The sequence below is a fragment of the Poecilia latipinna genome, unplaced genomic scaffold (assembly GCF_001443285.1).
Source record: "Poecilia latipinna isolate Pla-1442-1.1 unplaced genomic scaffold, P_latipinna-1.0 Scaffold1123, whole genome shotgun sequence".
Lineage (NCBI taxonomy): Eukaryota > Metazoa > Chordata > Actinopteri > Cyprinodontiformes > Poeciliidae > Poecilia > Poecilia latipinna.
In genome coordinates, this window is record NW_015113739.1 from 30,820 (window position 1) to 47,073 (window position 16,254).

At 38.5% G+C, this 16,254-nt stretch overlaps 1 protein-coding gene across 7 annotated transcripts in view; it reads left to right on the forward strand.

Moving 5' to 3' along the window:
* nav1b (neuron navigator 1b) overlaps positions 1 to 16,254 on the forward strand; it is a 42,007-nt gene that overhangs the window by 20,948 nt on the left and 4,805 nt on the right. For 2 of the 7 annotated variants that reach the window (XM_015052614.1, XM_015052621.1), the window contains 26 exons: positions 871 to 1,015; positions 1,881 to 2,181; positions 3,936 to 4,683; positions 5,108 to 5,521; positions 6,238 to 6,279; positions 6,361 to 6,521; positions 6,749 to 6,922; positions 7,433 to 7,485; positions 7,845 to 7,868; positions 8,290 to 8,367; positions 8,967 to 8,975; positions 10,209 to 10,292; positions 10,861 to 10,972; positions 11,057 to 11,178; positions 12,016 to 12,024; positions 12,469 to 12,638; positions 12,759 to 12,915; positions 13,073 to 13,271; positions 13,604 to 13,704; positions 13,793 to 13,888; positions 14,106 to 14,274; positions 14,881 to 15,116; positions 15,207 to 15,361; positions 15,446 to 15,517; positions 15,746 to 15,942; positions 16,045 to 16,163. In XM_015052614.1, coding sequence (XP_014908100.1) covers positions 871 to 1,015; positions 1,881 to 2,181; positions 3,936 to 4,683; positions 5,108 to 5,521; positions 6,238 to 6,279; positions 6,361 to 6,521; positions 6,749 to 6,922; positions 7,433 to 7,485; positions 7,845 to 7,868; positions 8,290 to 8,367; positions 8,967 to 8,975; positions 10,209 to 10,292; positions 10,861 to 10,972; positions 11,057 to 11,178; positions 12,016 to 12,024; positions 12,469 to 12,638; positions 12,759 to 12,915; positions 13,073 to 13,271; positions 13,604 to 13,704; positions 13,793 to 13,888; positions 14,106 to 14,274; positions 14,881 to 15,116; positions 15,207 to 15,361; positions 15,446 to 15,517; positions 15,746 to 15,942; positions 16,045 to 16,163 — 4,147 coding nt within the window. The remainder of the gene's footprint in view (positions 1 to 870; positions 1,016 to 1,880; positions 2,182 to 3,935; positions 4,684 to 5,107; positions 5,522 to 6,237; positions 6,280 to 6,360; positions 6,522 to 6,748; positions 6,923 to 7,432; positions 7,486 to 7,844; positions 7,869 to 8,289; positions 8,368 to 8,966; positions 8,976 to 10,208; positions 10,293 to 10,860; positions 10,973 to 11,056; positions 11,179 to 12,015; positions 12,025 to 12,468; positions 12,639 to 12,758; positions 12,916 to 13,072; positions 13,272 to 13,603; positions 13,705 to 13,792; positions 13,889 to 14,105; positions 14,275 to 14,880; positions 15,117 to 15,206; positions 15,362 to 15,445; positions 15,518 to 15,745; positions 15,943 to 16,044; positions 16,164 to 16,254) is intronic. The other 5 variants (XM_015052615.1, XM_015052619.1, XM_015052620.1 and 2 more) reach the window with 5 other exon arrangements.

Genomic DNA, 16,254 nt, shown 5'->3' on the forward strand with positions numbered 1-16,254 from the left:
TTACCTTTTCCACTAGGCCACATTTTTGTGTGCCAACATAAATTTTATTACCATCTGTGGTTACCAGTGGTAATAATCGAGATCATAATTATGCAGGAACTGAGCTGGACTTGTTTTTATGGTCTCAGCAGATATCACTTTCTTCAGAGTAGAAAACTATAGCCTCCTATTAGACTTGAATGGTCTCGTGCGCTGATGATGATGTTGACTAAAAGGGTGCACAGTTTGTTGAATCTTGCACAATGACTAGCTTTTCATTCTGTTCAAATATGAGCAGCCTGACTTCCAGGGCATGATTTAGGTTGTGCAGAGACTGTCCACCCCTGTAATTTTTGCCAGTCAGGCATTGTCTGTTTCAAGGTGACTTAGAGGTCCATTGAGACATGAAGGAAAAGCTCATGAAGACTTTTCAAAGCTAATCACCCCTTTTTACACAAATTGCCTCTGTAAAACATGGCAGAGTACACTTGAATTCTTTCTGATGTCACAGCTTTAGGTTGATTTATAACCTTATTTTGGCTAATCATGCTTTTGAGTTTTTCTTAAAGAAACTTATGTTGTTAATTTTGGTTTTCTCATGTTATATTTGACCTTACACATATAATGAAACTAGCGTTACATGTGTTTTGGTTTGTGTGCGCGAATGAAGTGAGAATTTTATGACATGAAAGAAAATGATGATTTAATATTTATGTATCAACTGATATGTTAGTTCTTGGTTTGTTTAATGCAGTGGTTTCTTTGACTCCAGAGCCAATCTCACATCTACAAACAGACATTTTCCATGCTGTGCAACCATTTATTTGTCCTTTTCTGCTCTTTAAAGGCAGACTAACCACTTTTCTAAGCGATTATCCTGTTTCGTTTCAGCTGGGATGAGAGCAGCTCCATCAGCAGCGGACTCAGTGATGGTGACGGCTCAGAGAACCTCAGCTCAGAGGAATTTAATGCCAGCTCATCTTTGAACTCCCTGCCCAGCACACCTTTGGGATCAAGACGGAGCTCCTCTGTTATGGTGAGCTGTAAAAATGCATCTTCTCTCCATTCCAGTGTGGATTAATGTCCCTTCTAATAAGATAAGCTCTGCTTTTTCCCTTGGATGTAAGTGCCCTCTGTGAATAGTGTGCATTCTGAGTTTAACAGTGTCTTAAATCTTAGGGTGACACACATATTGATTGTATGAGATGGTGTGTGGCATTAATTGTTTAGAAGAAAATGATGGCCCAAATTGTGTCGGGCACAATTTTGAAATGGTTTGATTATATTTGCATGTCCATGCATTAATCAATCATGAAAGTAATTCAATTTGAGTGTTTTTTGGAATACTGTTTTATAAAAATTACGCAGGACACAACATTGCATCATCTCTTCAAGAAATCACAAATTTCGATGCTAAAATGTCTTGTCAATGTCTCTACCTTTTTGTAGACAAACAATGGGTTTGCTTTTGCTAAACTGGAGAATGCTTGGTTGGACGACATGGCCATTACTGCCACTCTATGAGCCATCTGCCGTTTTATATCACTTTAATAACATGCCAAGAAACAGCATGCATGATTTTGTCCTTAGTGCCACCTCCACTTGCACCACATGATATCTATTAATGTGTAACTGTCATTTTTTCTAAAAATAGCACATTTACATTTTTCAACTCAAGATATTTTAGTTTGTCTTAAAAAGTTTTAAATCCATAATTATTTTAAACTTAATTTATTTTCATCTGCGGTTGTCTTCAGTTCTCTTTTGGTGCAGGAGTTTATCTTTCTATTTTTTTTTTCTGGAATGCAAATAGGATACAAAGTAAAATTACTGACACCAGTTGATTGTAAAGAGAACAAAGGATACATCTGATTGTGTCTTCTCCATTTTTCTCTTTTCAGCTCCGCACTGATGCAGAGAAGCGATCTCTGGTGGAAAGTGGCCTTTCTTGGTACAGCGAGGATGGCAAAGCCAACCACAAGCTTGACAGCTGCAGCTTCAACTCAGGAAGCCTCAAATCTGAAGCCCCAAGCAAGTGGAGAAAGAAGCCACCGAGCCTCAGCGAAGATTTTGGGGTTAAAGCCGATTTGAAGAAGCCTCAGAGTTTGGGTCAACCAGGAAGTTTCAAGAAGGGCAGAAATCCTCCGGTGGGCGTGACCTCCCCTATTACCCATACCTCCCAGAGTATGCTCAAGGTTGCAGGTGAGACTCTGTTGCATATTGGTCTCATCTAGATTTCATCAAAAGGTTTTATCTGTTTATCTTCTTTAAGGAATTCTGCCCACAGCTACTACTTTTAGCTTGTTTTAAGATGAAAATCCATGTCATCAATTATCTCCCCAACTTCTGAAGGCAAACGTGAAACAGTGTGTTTGTGTAACAGTCAAGCCAAATGCCTGCTTGTTATCTGGAACATTGAAGAGATATATTGCTAATGCAAGTCTGGCTCTGATCCATTCTGCACACTACGTGCAAAAAGAACAATATCATTTTAAAGTTATGCAGAAATATTTTTGATGAATTTACTTAATTATTTTTCATCATCAAAAAAACAGTATTTTAAAATAATCACTCTTTTGGGGGATTTTAGCTACAGTGTTTTGCTTTTACTTTTTTTTTTCCAGAGCTAATTCCATGTTTTGACATAAGTGAATCAGTTATAGCTAGTACTAACAACAGTACTAACAAAAAGAATCCAGAGTATTTTGGGCTTACTCATATGAATGTTTATTTTCAATAGGAACAGCTATGGGTTCTTATGTGATTCTCACAATGTATTACCCTTACTTAAAACACTATATACTCTTGATTTTTACACTATTTAAACAAAAATAGTGACTGTATTTGTCTAAATTTCTCACTACTGCAAAAACCATATTGTATTGAATATTATGATTAACATAATGTTATCTATACCAAATATATACTGTTATGTGATAACAATTAGGCCAATCAACAAGGAGGTGAGGAAAGAGGAGGACAGCTAAATAAGTAGGGCAGTTAACAGAAGGATCTGACAATGAGTGATGGAAACTAATTATAACTGTAGGAGAGGCGATTCATTACATGGGAACCAGAAAAGGGCCATCAAATGAATGTAATGCATTTGGGTGAGGACCTGAACTAATGACTGAGGACAAATGTACCAATGAGTAAAGAAAATAACATATAAAATCAAGCATGTCTGACAGATGATTGGCAAAACTAAAATATAATTCTGATCCAAAATAATCTGAATGCAAAGCAAAACAGTTCACAAGAGAGGAAGATGCCATAGTTAGAGGGACAAGTATTTAATTATTATCTCAGTCAGTCTTTTAGCCATCTTTGCATTTGCATCTAATAATCAGAATGAGGAAAAGAGTCTGTTAAAGCAAAATGACAATCATTTCAGATAAGGTTAACCAAATGGGTTCTGCCAGTATGTGAATTGATCTGAACTGGACTGAACTGAATTGAATTAATATTTTCTTTTTGTTATTCCTTAAGTTAAAAAAAAAATAAGTCTTGCTATTGTACTTAATTGACATGATTTGCATGTTTTCTCTTTTATTTAAGGTAGGAAATTATCTGCTTAATTTTTTTAGACATTCCAGGTACTTGTGGATGACAGATCAGTGGCAACATTGATCTGTTTTACCACAAATAAGTGTACATTAAATTTATTAATCTCCACTTTCACCTCATTTTATGTTCTTGTTTGAAAAAGGTATTTTTAAAACAATAACTTTAATTTTTGACATCTGAACTTTTTGTCAATCCTGTTTTAAAATATTCATAAAATCTGCCAATGGCAGGTTTATACCAACAAATGGTGAGTCAGAATACGTGCCATCTAAATATTTATTGAAAATTAACTTATTCTCCAAGTATTTGCTTGCAAAGACTGTATTAGAAATTTAGCTACATGTCTCGGTAGCTCTAAAATAATGTATTCAATTTTTTTGTTTCTGTAGCACCAAAAAGTGAGAAGCCTCTGGACAAATCTAAAATTTCCATCAAAACTGCTGGCCTACAACGGTCCCGTTCAGATGCTGGCAGAGATTTTCACGGAGAACACCGCAAGCCCCCTTCAGGTTTGGTGAAACCATCTGCTGGAGGTTCCTTTGGCTACAAGAAACCGTCAACAGCCACCGGTACCGCTACTGTTATGACAGCAGGGGGCGCCCATATCCCCGGAAGCTCTGCTACAGTGGGGAAAACACCCAAGTCATCTGGCATCCCTGTCAAGCCTGTAGGTGGAGGAACAAGCTTGGGCAGAAAGAACAGTTTCGACGCTAGCAGCGAGCACGGCTTCCTGGGGCCAAATGCCCGAAACAGCATTCAGTACCGCAGCCTGCCCCGACCAGCCAAATCGAGCGCTCTGAGTGTGATCGGACGCCCAGCGGCACGTCCTGCCAGTGGAACTATTGACCCCACTCTGTTGAGTTTGAAACCTGTACCCATGGCTTCCACAGGGCCCAGAATTAAAGAGTCAAGCGGCTGCAGTGGTAAAATGATGAGCAGAACGAGTACAGGCCCTGTGAACCAGACAGACAGAGAAAAAGAAAAGGAACGGGCCAAGGCCAAGGCTGTGGACTGTGGCTCTCTGAAGGGAGACGACAGCCAGTCAGAGTGTGCAGGGGAGCCAACTGTGAAACTACATGGCCTGAGACGCACAAGCAGCAGCAAATACCCTGAACTGTCCTCTCCCACAACACCAAGGTCTCTCATTAAGCTACGTTTTTCTTACTTTTCCTTTTTTCAAGCCATGGAAGTTTGGCTTGGAATTTTCCGACTTGTATTAGCACAACGAAGCAGTGTTGGTTTACAGAATAAGTGCTCTAGTTATCTTAATGTCAACAGCAATACCTAACAGCCCTCACTAAAGAATGTATTTAAGGAAAGCTGAGGAGGGGGAGCTAGGTTTTTGTGGATTTATGCTGCAGATAACGACAAGCCTTCAAAACAGTTCTACCAAGACTTTGTACAGTGAAACTATAATGAGCTCCCTTAAACACATGATGCATTGTTTTAATATGTTTGAATAAAAACAATAACTAATTTGAGAAAATTGATAATCAGCATCAAATAGCAGATTATTTTCTCCTTTTTTGTTTTGACATATTTTGCCTTCCTTGATTCCTAGGATGCTGAATACCAAGTCTCTTGGTCGCCCTCCCAGCTTGGCTCATCTGGACAAGATGAATTCAAACAGTCTTGACTCCTGTGTGACCATCCAGGACCTTCCACCTAAAATACCACCATACTCTAAGCTTCAAGACCTGGCTGCTTCCCACATATCCACCCGTCTTACTCCAAGCCCGGCTCCTGTCCTCCACATTGATTCCCCCACCTATACCAGCGAAAGCCTGAGCTTGAGTGGATCCCCCATGCTCTACCCCAAACTTTCTGGCATGCATCGCAGCTTGGAGTCTCTACCCCTACAGATGAGTGTGCCCTCCAGCGTAAGACTTGTACCGCAAGATATGAGCGATAAAGAAGAGAGGGCTTCAGGAACCTGGAGGGGAGGGAGTAGGACGTCACTCAATCTCTCGGATAGGCAAGTTTGCGATTTTTATTTAAAATAGGTTGTGGTAAAAGATGCTTTCATCAGCTTATTGTGTGTTTGTATTTCCTTACATAAGGATGCAGATTGCAGGTGTTGTTACTTTTATTTTCAAATTAATTCACTGAATTTAATGTGAAAGCCAAATAGCTCTCCCAGGCTTTTCAGAGTGATCTGAATAAATGTGTGTATTTACTGGCTCAGAGTTCACATCTGAGGACCATTGACTATACCTCAGGCACTAAAACAATGTTGGCAGGAAGAACTGCATTTGTCCTTGCCACTGATAATTTGCTGTACGCTTGTTTTGTAAAGTAAGCATAAATACAGGGTCCTTGGCAGCCATCAAACCAATCCATTTTTATTTTGTGGGACTTTTATGACGGCAGAAAGTGTGAGCTGTCATTTTGAGTAAGAGGTAAAAGTTTGGATCTATCACAGAATTGCTGTTCTTTCAAGGTGAAGATCATCCAATCTATTTTCTGGCAAGCAACTGCATATTTAAACAATCAGACACGTGGCTTTTTAAAGTGTATAGATTATTAAATGGCTCAAATGTAGAAATAGTGATACAAACCATTGGTATGTCTTGGCAGGGTTTCTAATAAAATCCAAGAAATATCTGTTGGTAATTGTGATTCTGTAACACAATAACAGTTTTATGCTGGAAGTAATGCAGAGCAGTTTTTTTTTTACTCTGCTTTTTACAGTGTGCAAACGGACCGGAATACTTTGCCAAAGAAAGGCTTAGAGTGAGTCCAAGTAGCATTGCTTGTTTTTACATTCAGTTTAATATGACATCACTGTTTTCACTTAAAACAACCTTTTTTTAGGCGCTACGGGTCAAGCCTCTCAGACAGCGATGGAAGCAAGCCGGGAAGACGCCACTCTCACACTATAGTGAGCATGACGGAGAGCAACACCCCCCCTCAGCTACCTTCACCCACCCACCTTCTCCACCCTTCCTCCAGCAAAACTACTCTAACCAACATTGGTGAGTGTGTCTGTTCCAGTTTTGAAAAAAGATTTCCTAAAACTGTGCAAAGAAGATGATAATCTCCTGACTGAAGTCTTTTAGACCAGTTTTTGAAACTTTTATTGAAACATGGTTCTGCCTTTCATTCAGTCATTGGAATAATTGTCTTATATTCAGGTAAAGTCATGCTTCCTGTGTTTGTGGGATTTAGTTTTATACTTTTGCTTGCCATTTTTGCACAATAGTTGCCCCAATTTCATGTGGCACCCCAAGGATATCACGCTCCAACAGCACAGGCCCCTCCAGTGACCCAGCCTGCGATCTGTATGGATCCTCCCCTCTGGGCAGCAGTATGTCTCTGGCTGACCGGCCAAAAAGTATGATGCGATCCGGATCCTTCCGCGAACCAGGAGAGGATGGTGAATGTTCTTGCTTTTCTTCTCTTGTGTTCGAATATTTCAACATAAACAGTTTCCTTTCATGGCCAAGCAAGATGGAGAGAAGTGTTATATGGTCATTTTAGACTTGTAGTGAATTAAATCAAGATTTGAACTAATACTTTTTAAAGTTGTAGGTAAATGACAAGTTTTGCAACACATTCCAATTAAGTGATTGATTATAGTTTGTAATTTACATATTTAATTTACTTTTCCATTGTTTATTTTCTTAAGCTTTGCTACACACAGTAAAAAAATAAATCAACTCAGGTTTATTTATGATTTTAATGTTCATAGAGACAGTCATATTCTTAAATTATTTCTCTGCAGTCATCTGTTCTTAATTGTATTTTCCAAAAGCTTGACGTCTAGTTGTCTCAGACAGAGTTTTTAAGAAAACAATTGTTTTGTTTTCTTACTGATTAAATTAGTATCCCTGTGAAAGAAACTGAGTTTTTGCATGGAGTAATGTCTTTCCTTGGTCTTCTTCAGTGCATGGCTCTGTGCTCTCTTTGGCATCCAATGCGTCATCTAACTATTCTGCGGTGAGTCAACACAGCTGTTTTACATGAATAAAGAACATTTTTATCTATCTTATGTTTGCTGTCGTTTCATTCTCATGTTTTAATCTATCTAAATAATATATTTCATAGAAAGTAGTATTGACAAGTTTCTTCTTAATTAAATTGGCAACTTCTCACAAGATTAAGATTTTTCAAAAACTGCTTCATTATAGAATCTTTTCATTAAATAGACATAAAAACGGTAAAGATATAGCCATGTTTTGTTTTACTCTCTAAGGTGTCATATTTGAAACCTTAGATAAATAGTTATTTTATATTGCAAATGTAATTAGACTTAATCCTCGACTCAATCCCCTTTTCTTGTGTTGATGCTTCATAAGAGTGAGGAAAGAATACAAGGAGAGGTAAGGATCATGTTATATCTCATCTGTGAGACTTGTTGGAATGTGTCCAGTCATCCGCCTGTGTTCACAGTGTTCCAGGAAGGCCACGGATCTTTATCTCAGCAGCTCATAACTCATTTTGTTTTATCTCTAATATTCTTTGAACTCCAGTACCCTTCCCCAAAATCTAATAAACACAGTCCAGACCTAGTACAGTTCTCAGTGCATGCTCTCCATACTCACTTTGTAGTTCCTTTTTGTGGTGCAGTAGCCTCAATATTATGTTGTTTGCATGTTGTGGTTGTAAAATAGTGTGTTTATCACAATCCACCGTTGCATCATTGAGTTCATTATCCAAATTAAAGTCTTCAATACTTTTGCAGTTTTGACTGAAGATCAAGTTGTCTTACATCTTAAACCTAATTAGATTTTTTTTCTGCAGCAAATCCGGAAGTTGAGACGAGAGCTGGAGTCGTCCCAGGAAAAGGTGGCTGACCTGACGATGCAGCTTTCTGCTAATGTATGTGCAGTCATTACCTCATTTTCTATTCACTTTTAGTTAGGAGCTAGTTGACTTGATTTGTTTTTACTTTCCATATGAGATTTTGATAATTCTAAAGATCAATTTCTCTTTAAGTGAATTTCACAGTGGCATAACATATTTCCATTTCTAACTCTGTTACTCATCTAATTAAAAACACATTTTAACGTCTGTTACTCAAATAATTAAAAACACATTTTCACCAGCCTTTAACCATAAGCCTGTTTGTAGTTTTAAGAATTTTACCTGAAAACCTCTGCACCCTGCTTCTTCATTGTATTATTTCTTTGTTCATCTTTTAATGCATGAATCTGACTGGTTTAACAGAAACAAACTCCGAATTTCAATAACAAATCTATGAAAGAAGCAGTGTTTTTGTTTTGGTATATTTGTTAAAGGGGTGATGCCCACTTTTGTGTTTGTGTGTGTTTTTATATGACTTGCATAGGATTTTTTCCCCCCCCAGATCTAATGCATCTGTCCCTTTCTTTTTACCTTGGCTGTATTGACTGCTGGACTCACTGCTGCCCCCTGCCTGCTTCCCAATGACTCTCACCTCTGGATGCTGGGTGTTACAGCTAGGCCAGGTTTGTTAGAGCAGAATACTGTGTTGAACTGTAACTTTCTGTTGGGGTTGTGGTGTGGCATGGTGCATCCCATTGGCTGGATTAACAGCAATAAATAATTTCCATAATGCAGTTGTCTTTTGTCTCTGGACCACCATTTCAGTGATGCATCTGCTTTCTAAACTTTAACAGCCTCATTTGTGCTCTTTGCACAATTTTTTGCAACCATTGTGGCTGTTTCTTGTCCCTGTTTCCATACAGTACAAAGCAGTATTTCCATCTGATTGCAACAAATCTATATTTTATTGTTCTCTAAATCTTTTAGCAGTCATTCAAACTGGAGAAATTATGGTTATGATGCGTACCACATAGGTAGAGGAAAAATCCCTCAGGGTTTGCTACTCACTCTCAATTGGAGTCTTGTTGCATGTCATTCCCCCTTTTTTGTTTCCTACGTCCCAATGTCCTACCTATGTTTTGGTTTTTGGTTTTTTTATGAGAATAAAGCACAAAAATCATGATGCAATCAGAGCACATTGGATGTATGATTTGCCAGAGTCTAAACATATTTTCATCTTACATTTGTAAGTGACAAAATGTTCTAAGCGCTCATACATCAAATTATAAATGAAATATTAATTCAGACATAGTAGCAATGTTTAGACAGAGACCAGCTAAAGTTTTAGGTTTTGTAAATGAAGATAAAAACTTTGATTTTAGAAAAAAAATTTGAAAGTAAGCAGCAGTAAAATTTCACAAATTTTGTAAAAACAAATATTAATGAAAGCAGAATGCTGGTCTGCTAGTTTTGAATCTGCACAAAAACTATAAGCCTCTCATTCTAAGTGAGTTTTGAATTTCTTACTAATTCTGCATGATATTATCGGCATGAGTCCAGAAACAGTGTCCTTATTTCGTTACGAAGTAACACAAACTTACTCTTTGCCCTCTTATTGTCATTTGTCAATTCCTAAATGAGTCAAATTTGCTACATTAGAGTTGACCTTGCATTGCTGCTCTGCTTCACCATCCTTATCCTAATGTTTGCTTTCAACTCTGACATCATCCACAGCTGTTTGACTGCTACATCCCTTCCTTTCTCCCCCACTTAACCACAGAGAGACGTTTGCTTGATGTGCTGAGTGAGGTTGCAGACCGATTTTATTCAGCTCATGACTCATACCTATCACCCATTCCCATCTGCACACACTTTTTCCCTCTGTGGCCGTTCACCTCTCTTTCTCCCTCTTACAGGCTAATCTGGTTGCAGCGTTTGAGCAGAGTCTGGCACTGATGACAGCACGCCTGCAGACACTGTCAGTCTCCTCAGAACAAAAGGTATCTTGTTGGTATTATGCCACAAATGAGTTATGTTTTGCCTCATAACAAGTCTGTACAAGTAGTGATTTGATGCACAAGATTTCATTGGAGTGATAAGAAATCAATTGGGGTTTTTTTACAACATTGTTTTAAATGGTCCTGTAGACATGTAAGAAGCCTTAATCATCACCCCTCCACTGCCAGTTTTGACAGCTAGTATGGTGAAATCCTGAGTTTGCTTTTATCTAAACATGATGCTCTACTAAGCATCTTTACTCTGCTCTAATCTGTCTAAAGCATGTTGCTTACAAAATGTTTGTGGTCCATTTGCATACAACCTTGTAAAACTGTATGTGTTCAGTCTTTTATAGTTTGTACCATCAGGATCTATAACCTTGTGTCTTGTGTAAAATCTGAGATGTAACTGTAAAGTTTATCCAGGAAAATAGGTGAGGGTCAAAGTTTACATGGCAGAATAATCCATGTCGTCGTGAACTACTTAACACAACCTAAAAACTCTTCAGCTCAAAACAGACTCTGTTCAGCCAGTCAGCTACTGTAACCTGACATTGTTTTCTTTCTCCAGGACTCTGAGCTCACTGAATTGAAACAGACCATTGAGGTTTTAAAAGCCAAAAATACAGAAGCCCAAGAAATCATTCAAACTGCTCTCAGCAACCCAGAAATCACACCTAAAGGTACAGAATGTCATTCCTTATATAAACCCCTCCACATGCATTTTTTTGGACTATTAACAGATTGTTTTACCTGCTGTTATCCAGAGCTGCTGATAAATCGACAGAACTCATCAGAGAGCATCTCCAGTCTTACAAGCACTACAAGCCATTCGAGCATGGGGAGTCTCAAGGAGCAGGAGGCCAAGAAGAAGAAAAAGAAGAGCTGGGTGAGGAACTAACAGCACAAACGTAAATCAGTATTAAGCTATAAGATCTCAAGAAGTCTGATGTTACATAAATTATGTGTTTGTTTTGTCACTTTTGCATAAAACACAATTTTATTCAGGTGATGTGATAAACTTTTCTTCAAAAGAAGCTGTCTTGAATGATTCATAGCCAAGTGTATCAGCAATATAAAATAACATTCAAACGATTATGTATGTTTTTCTATCAATTCTGCATTATTTCTACCATATGTCCAGTGAAATACTTGCAATTATAGTCATTCCAAGAAAACCAGTCTGGAATAAAGGTAAAACCATACAAATATTTTGAACTGAAGCATAACCTTTCTAGCTTGTAAAACAATTCAACAGACTGATTGGCTCAGACTTTACATAAAAGAGTTTCAGGAAGATAATTCTATGACAACTATGCTAACAAGACACAATGAGGGAGAAACAGAAATAACAAATTATCTTAAATTTATAACCTAAGCAAAGCCTGCAGGAAAAATTATACTTGAAAGAACAGATACTTCTACAAAAACAATAATGACCAAATCTGCCAACAAAAGCAGAGAACCATAAAACTAGGTTGGATTGAAAGGCAAAACCTGGTAAATGTGAACACATTTGAAAAAAGCTGACTGACTCTTAAAAAAATATAAATCATAGAAACCAGAACGAGAAAACAATCAGGCACAAAAGCATCTCGAAGATGACAAAAGACGCCAGACAATGATCCTGCATTATCATGCATGCTTTTGATTCTCCTCCTATTTTTATCCACATGGTATTAAGTATGACTCTATTCTCTCCCTCATGCTCCCTTTTTTATTTTAGGTCTTTGAGGTGAGTGATGGTGAAACCTTAAGCAACATCTAAACCTGCATGTTTTTAATGAGTCATACTTAAAAATGTTTGTGCTCTTGTGTTTGCATTTTATTTACTCATTAAGCTCCTCATAATATAATCTCATCACATGATCTGACATATCAGTCTGCATGTATTTCAACTTGTTTTAAAGGATTTTAGACATACATTTTTTATAGATAGCCATTTTATTGCAGACATTATCAACGTCTGTAGTACACCAGCTGTGAATCATTCATTTCAATTTACCCACCATTTTCTCAGAATTCACAAGTTAAAAGAGAGCTTTCATTAAATTGCTTTCAAAAGTTAACCTGGGAGCCATTTTTCATGTAATACTACCAGCTTTCACATTTTTGGTTGTTTTAAGTGTTTTCAAAACCATTGCACATGCTGATCTGAGTTCCTACCTCCTCTAACCAGCTGCGTAGCTCCTTCAACAAAGCTTTCAGTAAGAAAGGCTCAAAGTCAGGGCCGTACGCTGACATCGAAGAGATCGCCACTCCAGAGTCTTCTGCACCTTCTTCCCCAAAAGTCAACATTCCTGGAGATAACCCTCAAATGAAATCCTCTGCTTCTGCCTCATCGGCAGGGTAAGCCGCCAAAAACTATTAAGTCCTGATTTTATTTATTTATTTATTTATTTATTTTAGTATTGTCCAATCTGCTTGGCTTTTCTAGTGTCTCCAGTGATGTGATCTTTGTTTTTTCAGACTCTGTGAAGGAGATGATGTGGCAGATGATAAAGTTGTAACAGAGCTGCGCTCAGAGCTGTGGGAGAAGGAGCGGAAGCTGACAGACATCCGCCTGGAGGCTTTAAGCTCTGCACATCAGCTGGAGCAGCTGCAGGAGGCCATGACCAACATGCAGGTATGTGCTTGTATATTTATGAATTTTTTATGCTGAATACATAAATATGTAAGTATTCACTACAAACGGAAAGCTTCAGAGTATCTTTGCAAGTATTCACAACACTTTTGTTTTCTTAAATAACTGTCCTGAAACTGTTGTGATTTTGTTTTTGCAGATGACAGTGGAGAACCTGAAGACTGAGAACGATAAGCTGAAGACAGGTAGTCTGTCTCCCTGTCCGTCTCCTGGACCCTCCAGCTCTGTGTCCCAGTCCTCAGGTCTCACAGCTCTGGGGAGTTCATCCCCCCGTCAGTCAGTTGCCATGCACATGCCCAAAAGCTACAGCAGAGGGCTGAGTGAGGGGAGCAGCTCAGGTACAGTCCAGTCTCTGACAGGAAGAGTAAAAATAGAGCAGGGTGATGGATAACTAGGCATAGCATGTAAGGAATAGTGATAGACTGGACAACTTTAAAAAATACCTCTGAAAAAAATCCTATAGAATCTAAGTGTAGCTAATATAAGTTGAACGTTTATGGAAAATGATTTTCTTTCAAAGTTGAAGGTCCTTATTAAAACACAAACAATGTGAAGAGCAACAGTGACTCACCAATTTGTTAATTATTTTTAATTTAAAAAATGTTTTCTGATTTTTCTTAGCTGTTGAGTTTGAGTTCTGCTTCTGTTTTCTGTTATTTTTACACCTTAGCAGATGTCCACTCTGCTGATTCGCTCAGCCTTTCCTCGCAGAGAGATGACCACCGTGTCAAAGTGGTTGTTTGTGTGGCGGATTTACGGGTTTTTAAAGATGTGAGCACATTGTTCTTTCACTTTTAGCCATTTTTTATGAATAATTATATATTCTGTGTCACCTAATACTTGCACTTTGACTCAACAGGAGGCTAAACGGCAGGATTTCTTCATCGGTACTGTCAGGGTGAATGGCAGGATGGACTGGGTCATGTTGGATTCCGCTGTCAGCCAGGCTTTCAAGGTGAGATACTGTGTTCAGGAATTGCATTTTAGGTTTTTCCTATTTAAAAACAAAGGCATTTGTCTGGACAAACATGGTTGAGTTCGTAGGACCTCTTGTTGTGGAATAAATCCAATTTTTGTCAGTGACAGTCAACTTAATTGCAAGGAAGTGTTTTTTTTTTTTTAATTTAAACTTAAATATCTTTTTGGTGTGTTTTTTATGGATTTGATTCCAGGTCTATATAGCCAAAGTGGACCCCACCTCCAGCCTGGGTCTTTCTACAGACTCAATCTACAGTTACAGCATGGGCCACATTAAACGGGTGTTGGGAGGCGAAGCTCCCGAGACACAGCCGTCTCGTTGCATGTCACGAGGCCCCAGCAGCATCACTGTATCACTAAAAGGTCTGCAGAGTTGATTAACTCATGATTTCCAATATAGAAACCATTAATTATTTTTCAACAGGTCTGTATTTGAATTAGGATTATCGTGCCGTGTTTAAACTCAAAGTGCAAATTCTCCTTTAGATTTGCGCCTCCAAAAAAACATGCATTTGTAGTCCTTCCTCCTCCATGTTTGCAGGTTTGGTAGGTGAGCTGTGCTGTTAGCAGCAGTGCAGGCAGAGCTTTGAGCAACATGATCTTAGTGCTGTCAGACACATGGGCCCCAAAGAAGTGTAAAGCGGACCCCTACCCTGCAGCCGGGGGGTTGGGCGTGCAGACTTCCCACACTTGTACCAGAGTTATTTTCAGAGTGAAGTGCTTGAGCTTAGTGAGGCTTATGAAGGACATGCGAGGTGATAAAAATCTATCTTCAAAACATCACTCTGCCAAAGCACGACCTGTTGAAATACATATTCCATGTGTTAAAAATTTCAGCCGAAGTTTAAAGCTACACTTTATCATCCCTCTTTTATGTTTTTCACACGATTAATAGGCAGTAATCAGCTGTATTGTTTATCGCAGCAGTTCTTCATCAGGTCATTCTCGCTTCCTCTCGTTAAAATGCAGGTTTGAAGGAGAAGTGTGTGGACAGCCTTGTGTTTGAAACTCTCATCCCTAAACCCATGATGCAACATTACATCAGTCTTCTACTCAAACATCGCCGTATCATCCTGTCTGGACCGAGCGGGACGGGAAAGTCTTACCTAGCTTCCCGGTTGGCCGAGTACCTGGTGGACCGCAGTGCTCGTGAAATCACAGACGGGATTGTGATCACTTTCAACATGCACCGGCAGTCATGCAAGGTAACAGAGACTGATGTTTTATTATGATCAATACGTTATTAAGGTTATTTGGTCTGACAGGGTGTCATTTTCACCATTGTTCTTACCCAGGATCTACAGCTTTATCTTTCCAACTTGGCCAATCAAATAGATCGGGAAACCAGTTCATCAGAAATCCCATTGGTGGTTATTTTAGATGACATTCACGATCCAGTTTCCATCAGTGAACTTGTTAATGGTGCTCTAACCTGCAAATATCACAAATGGTAAAATTACACACACAGACTGAAATCATATTTAGAGATTATGTTGAAATGGCCTTATATCTGTAACTTTATCTGTGCATTTAGTCCCTACATTATTGGAACCAGCAATCAGCCAGTGAAGATGACGGCAAACCACAGCCTGCATCTAAGCTTCAGGTTGGTTTTAGATGAAAGCTTGAAAAAGATAAAGAATGTCCTTTTCATAATGTTATAGACGTCATTACCACATATATCAAGTCTGATATTATAACATCTTGGTCTGTACTTTTACTTGCATCCATGTAATTTTTTGGTTTTCTATTTGTGCAAAAATATTCTACTACTGTAGTTTTCATTGTGTGAAATATTTGTGCACATTTTTATTTATTTTTTTTTTTGTTTCAGAATGGTGACCTTTTCCAACAACGTGGAACCAGCTAATGGCTTCCTCACACGGTATTTGCACCGGAAGCTCATGGAGTCAGAAGATGAAAGGAGCTTAACCAACGAAGACCTCATCAGGGTTTTAGACTGGGTTCCCAAACTGTGGTATCATTTGCACACCTTCCTTGAGAAGCACAGCACATCAGACTTTCTCATTGGTATAGAAAACACAAAAGAGAAAACCCCTATTATATATTTTTTCTTTGGCAATTATGTGTGTGATTTATATGTCTTCTCTTCTTTTTTTGACTTCTCTTCAGGCCCTTGCTTTTTCCTGTCTTGCCCAGTTTCCGTTGATGAATTTCGGTCTTGGTTCATTGATCTGTGGAACCACTCTATTATTCCATATCTGCAAGAAGGAGCAAAAGATGGTGTCAAGGTAAGATATCTTCACAAATGGAGCTTTTTCTGAAGTAGGATATTTAGCACTGGTGGAATCACAACACTAGCACATCAGGCATATCAAAGAA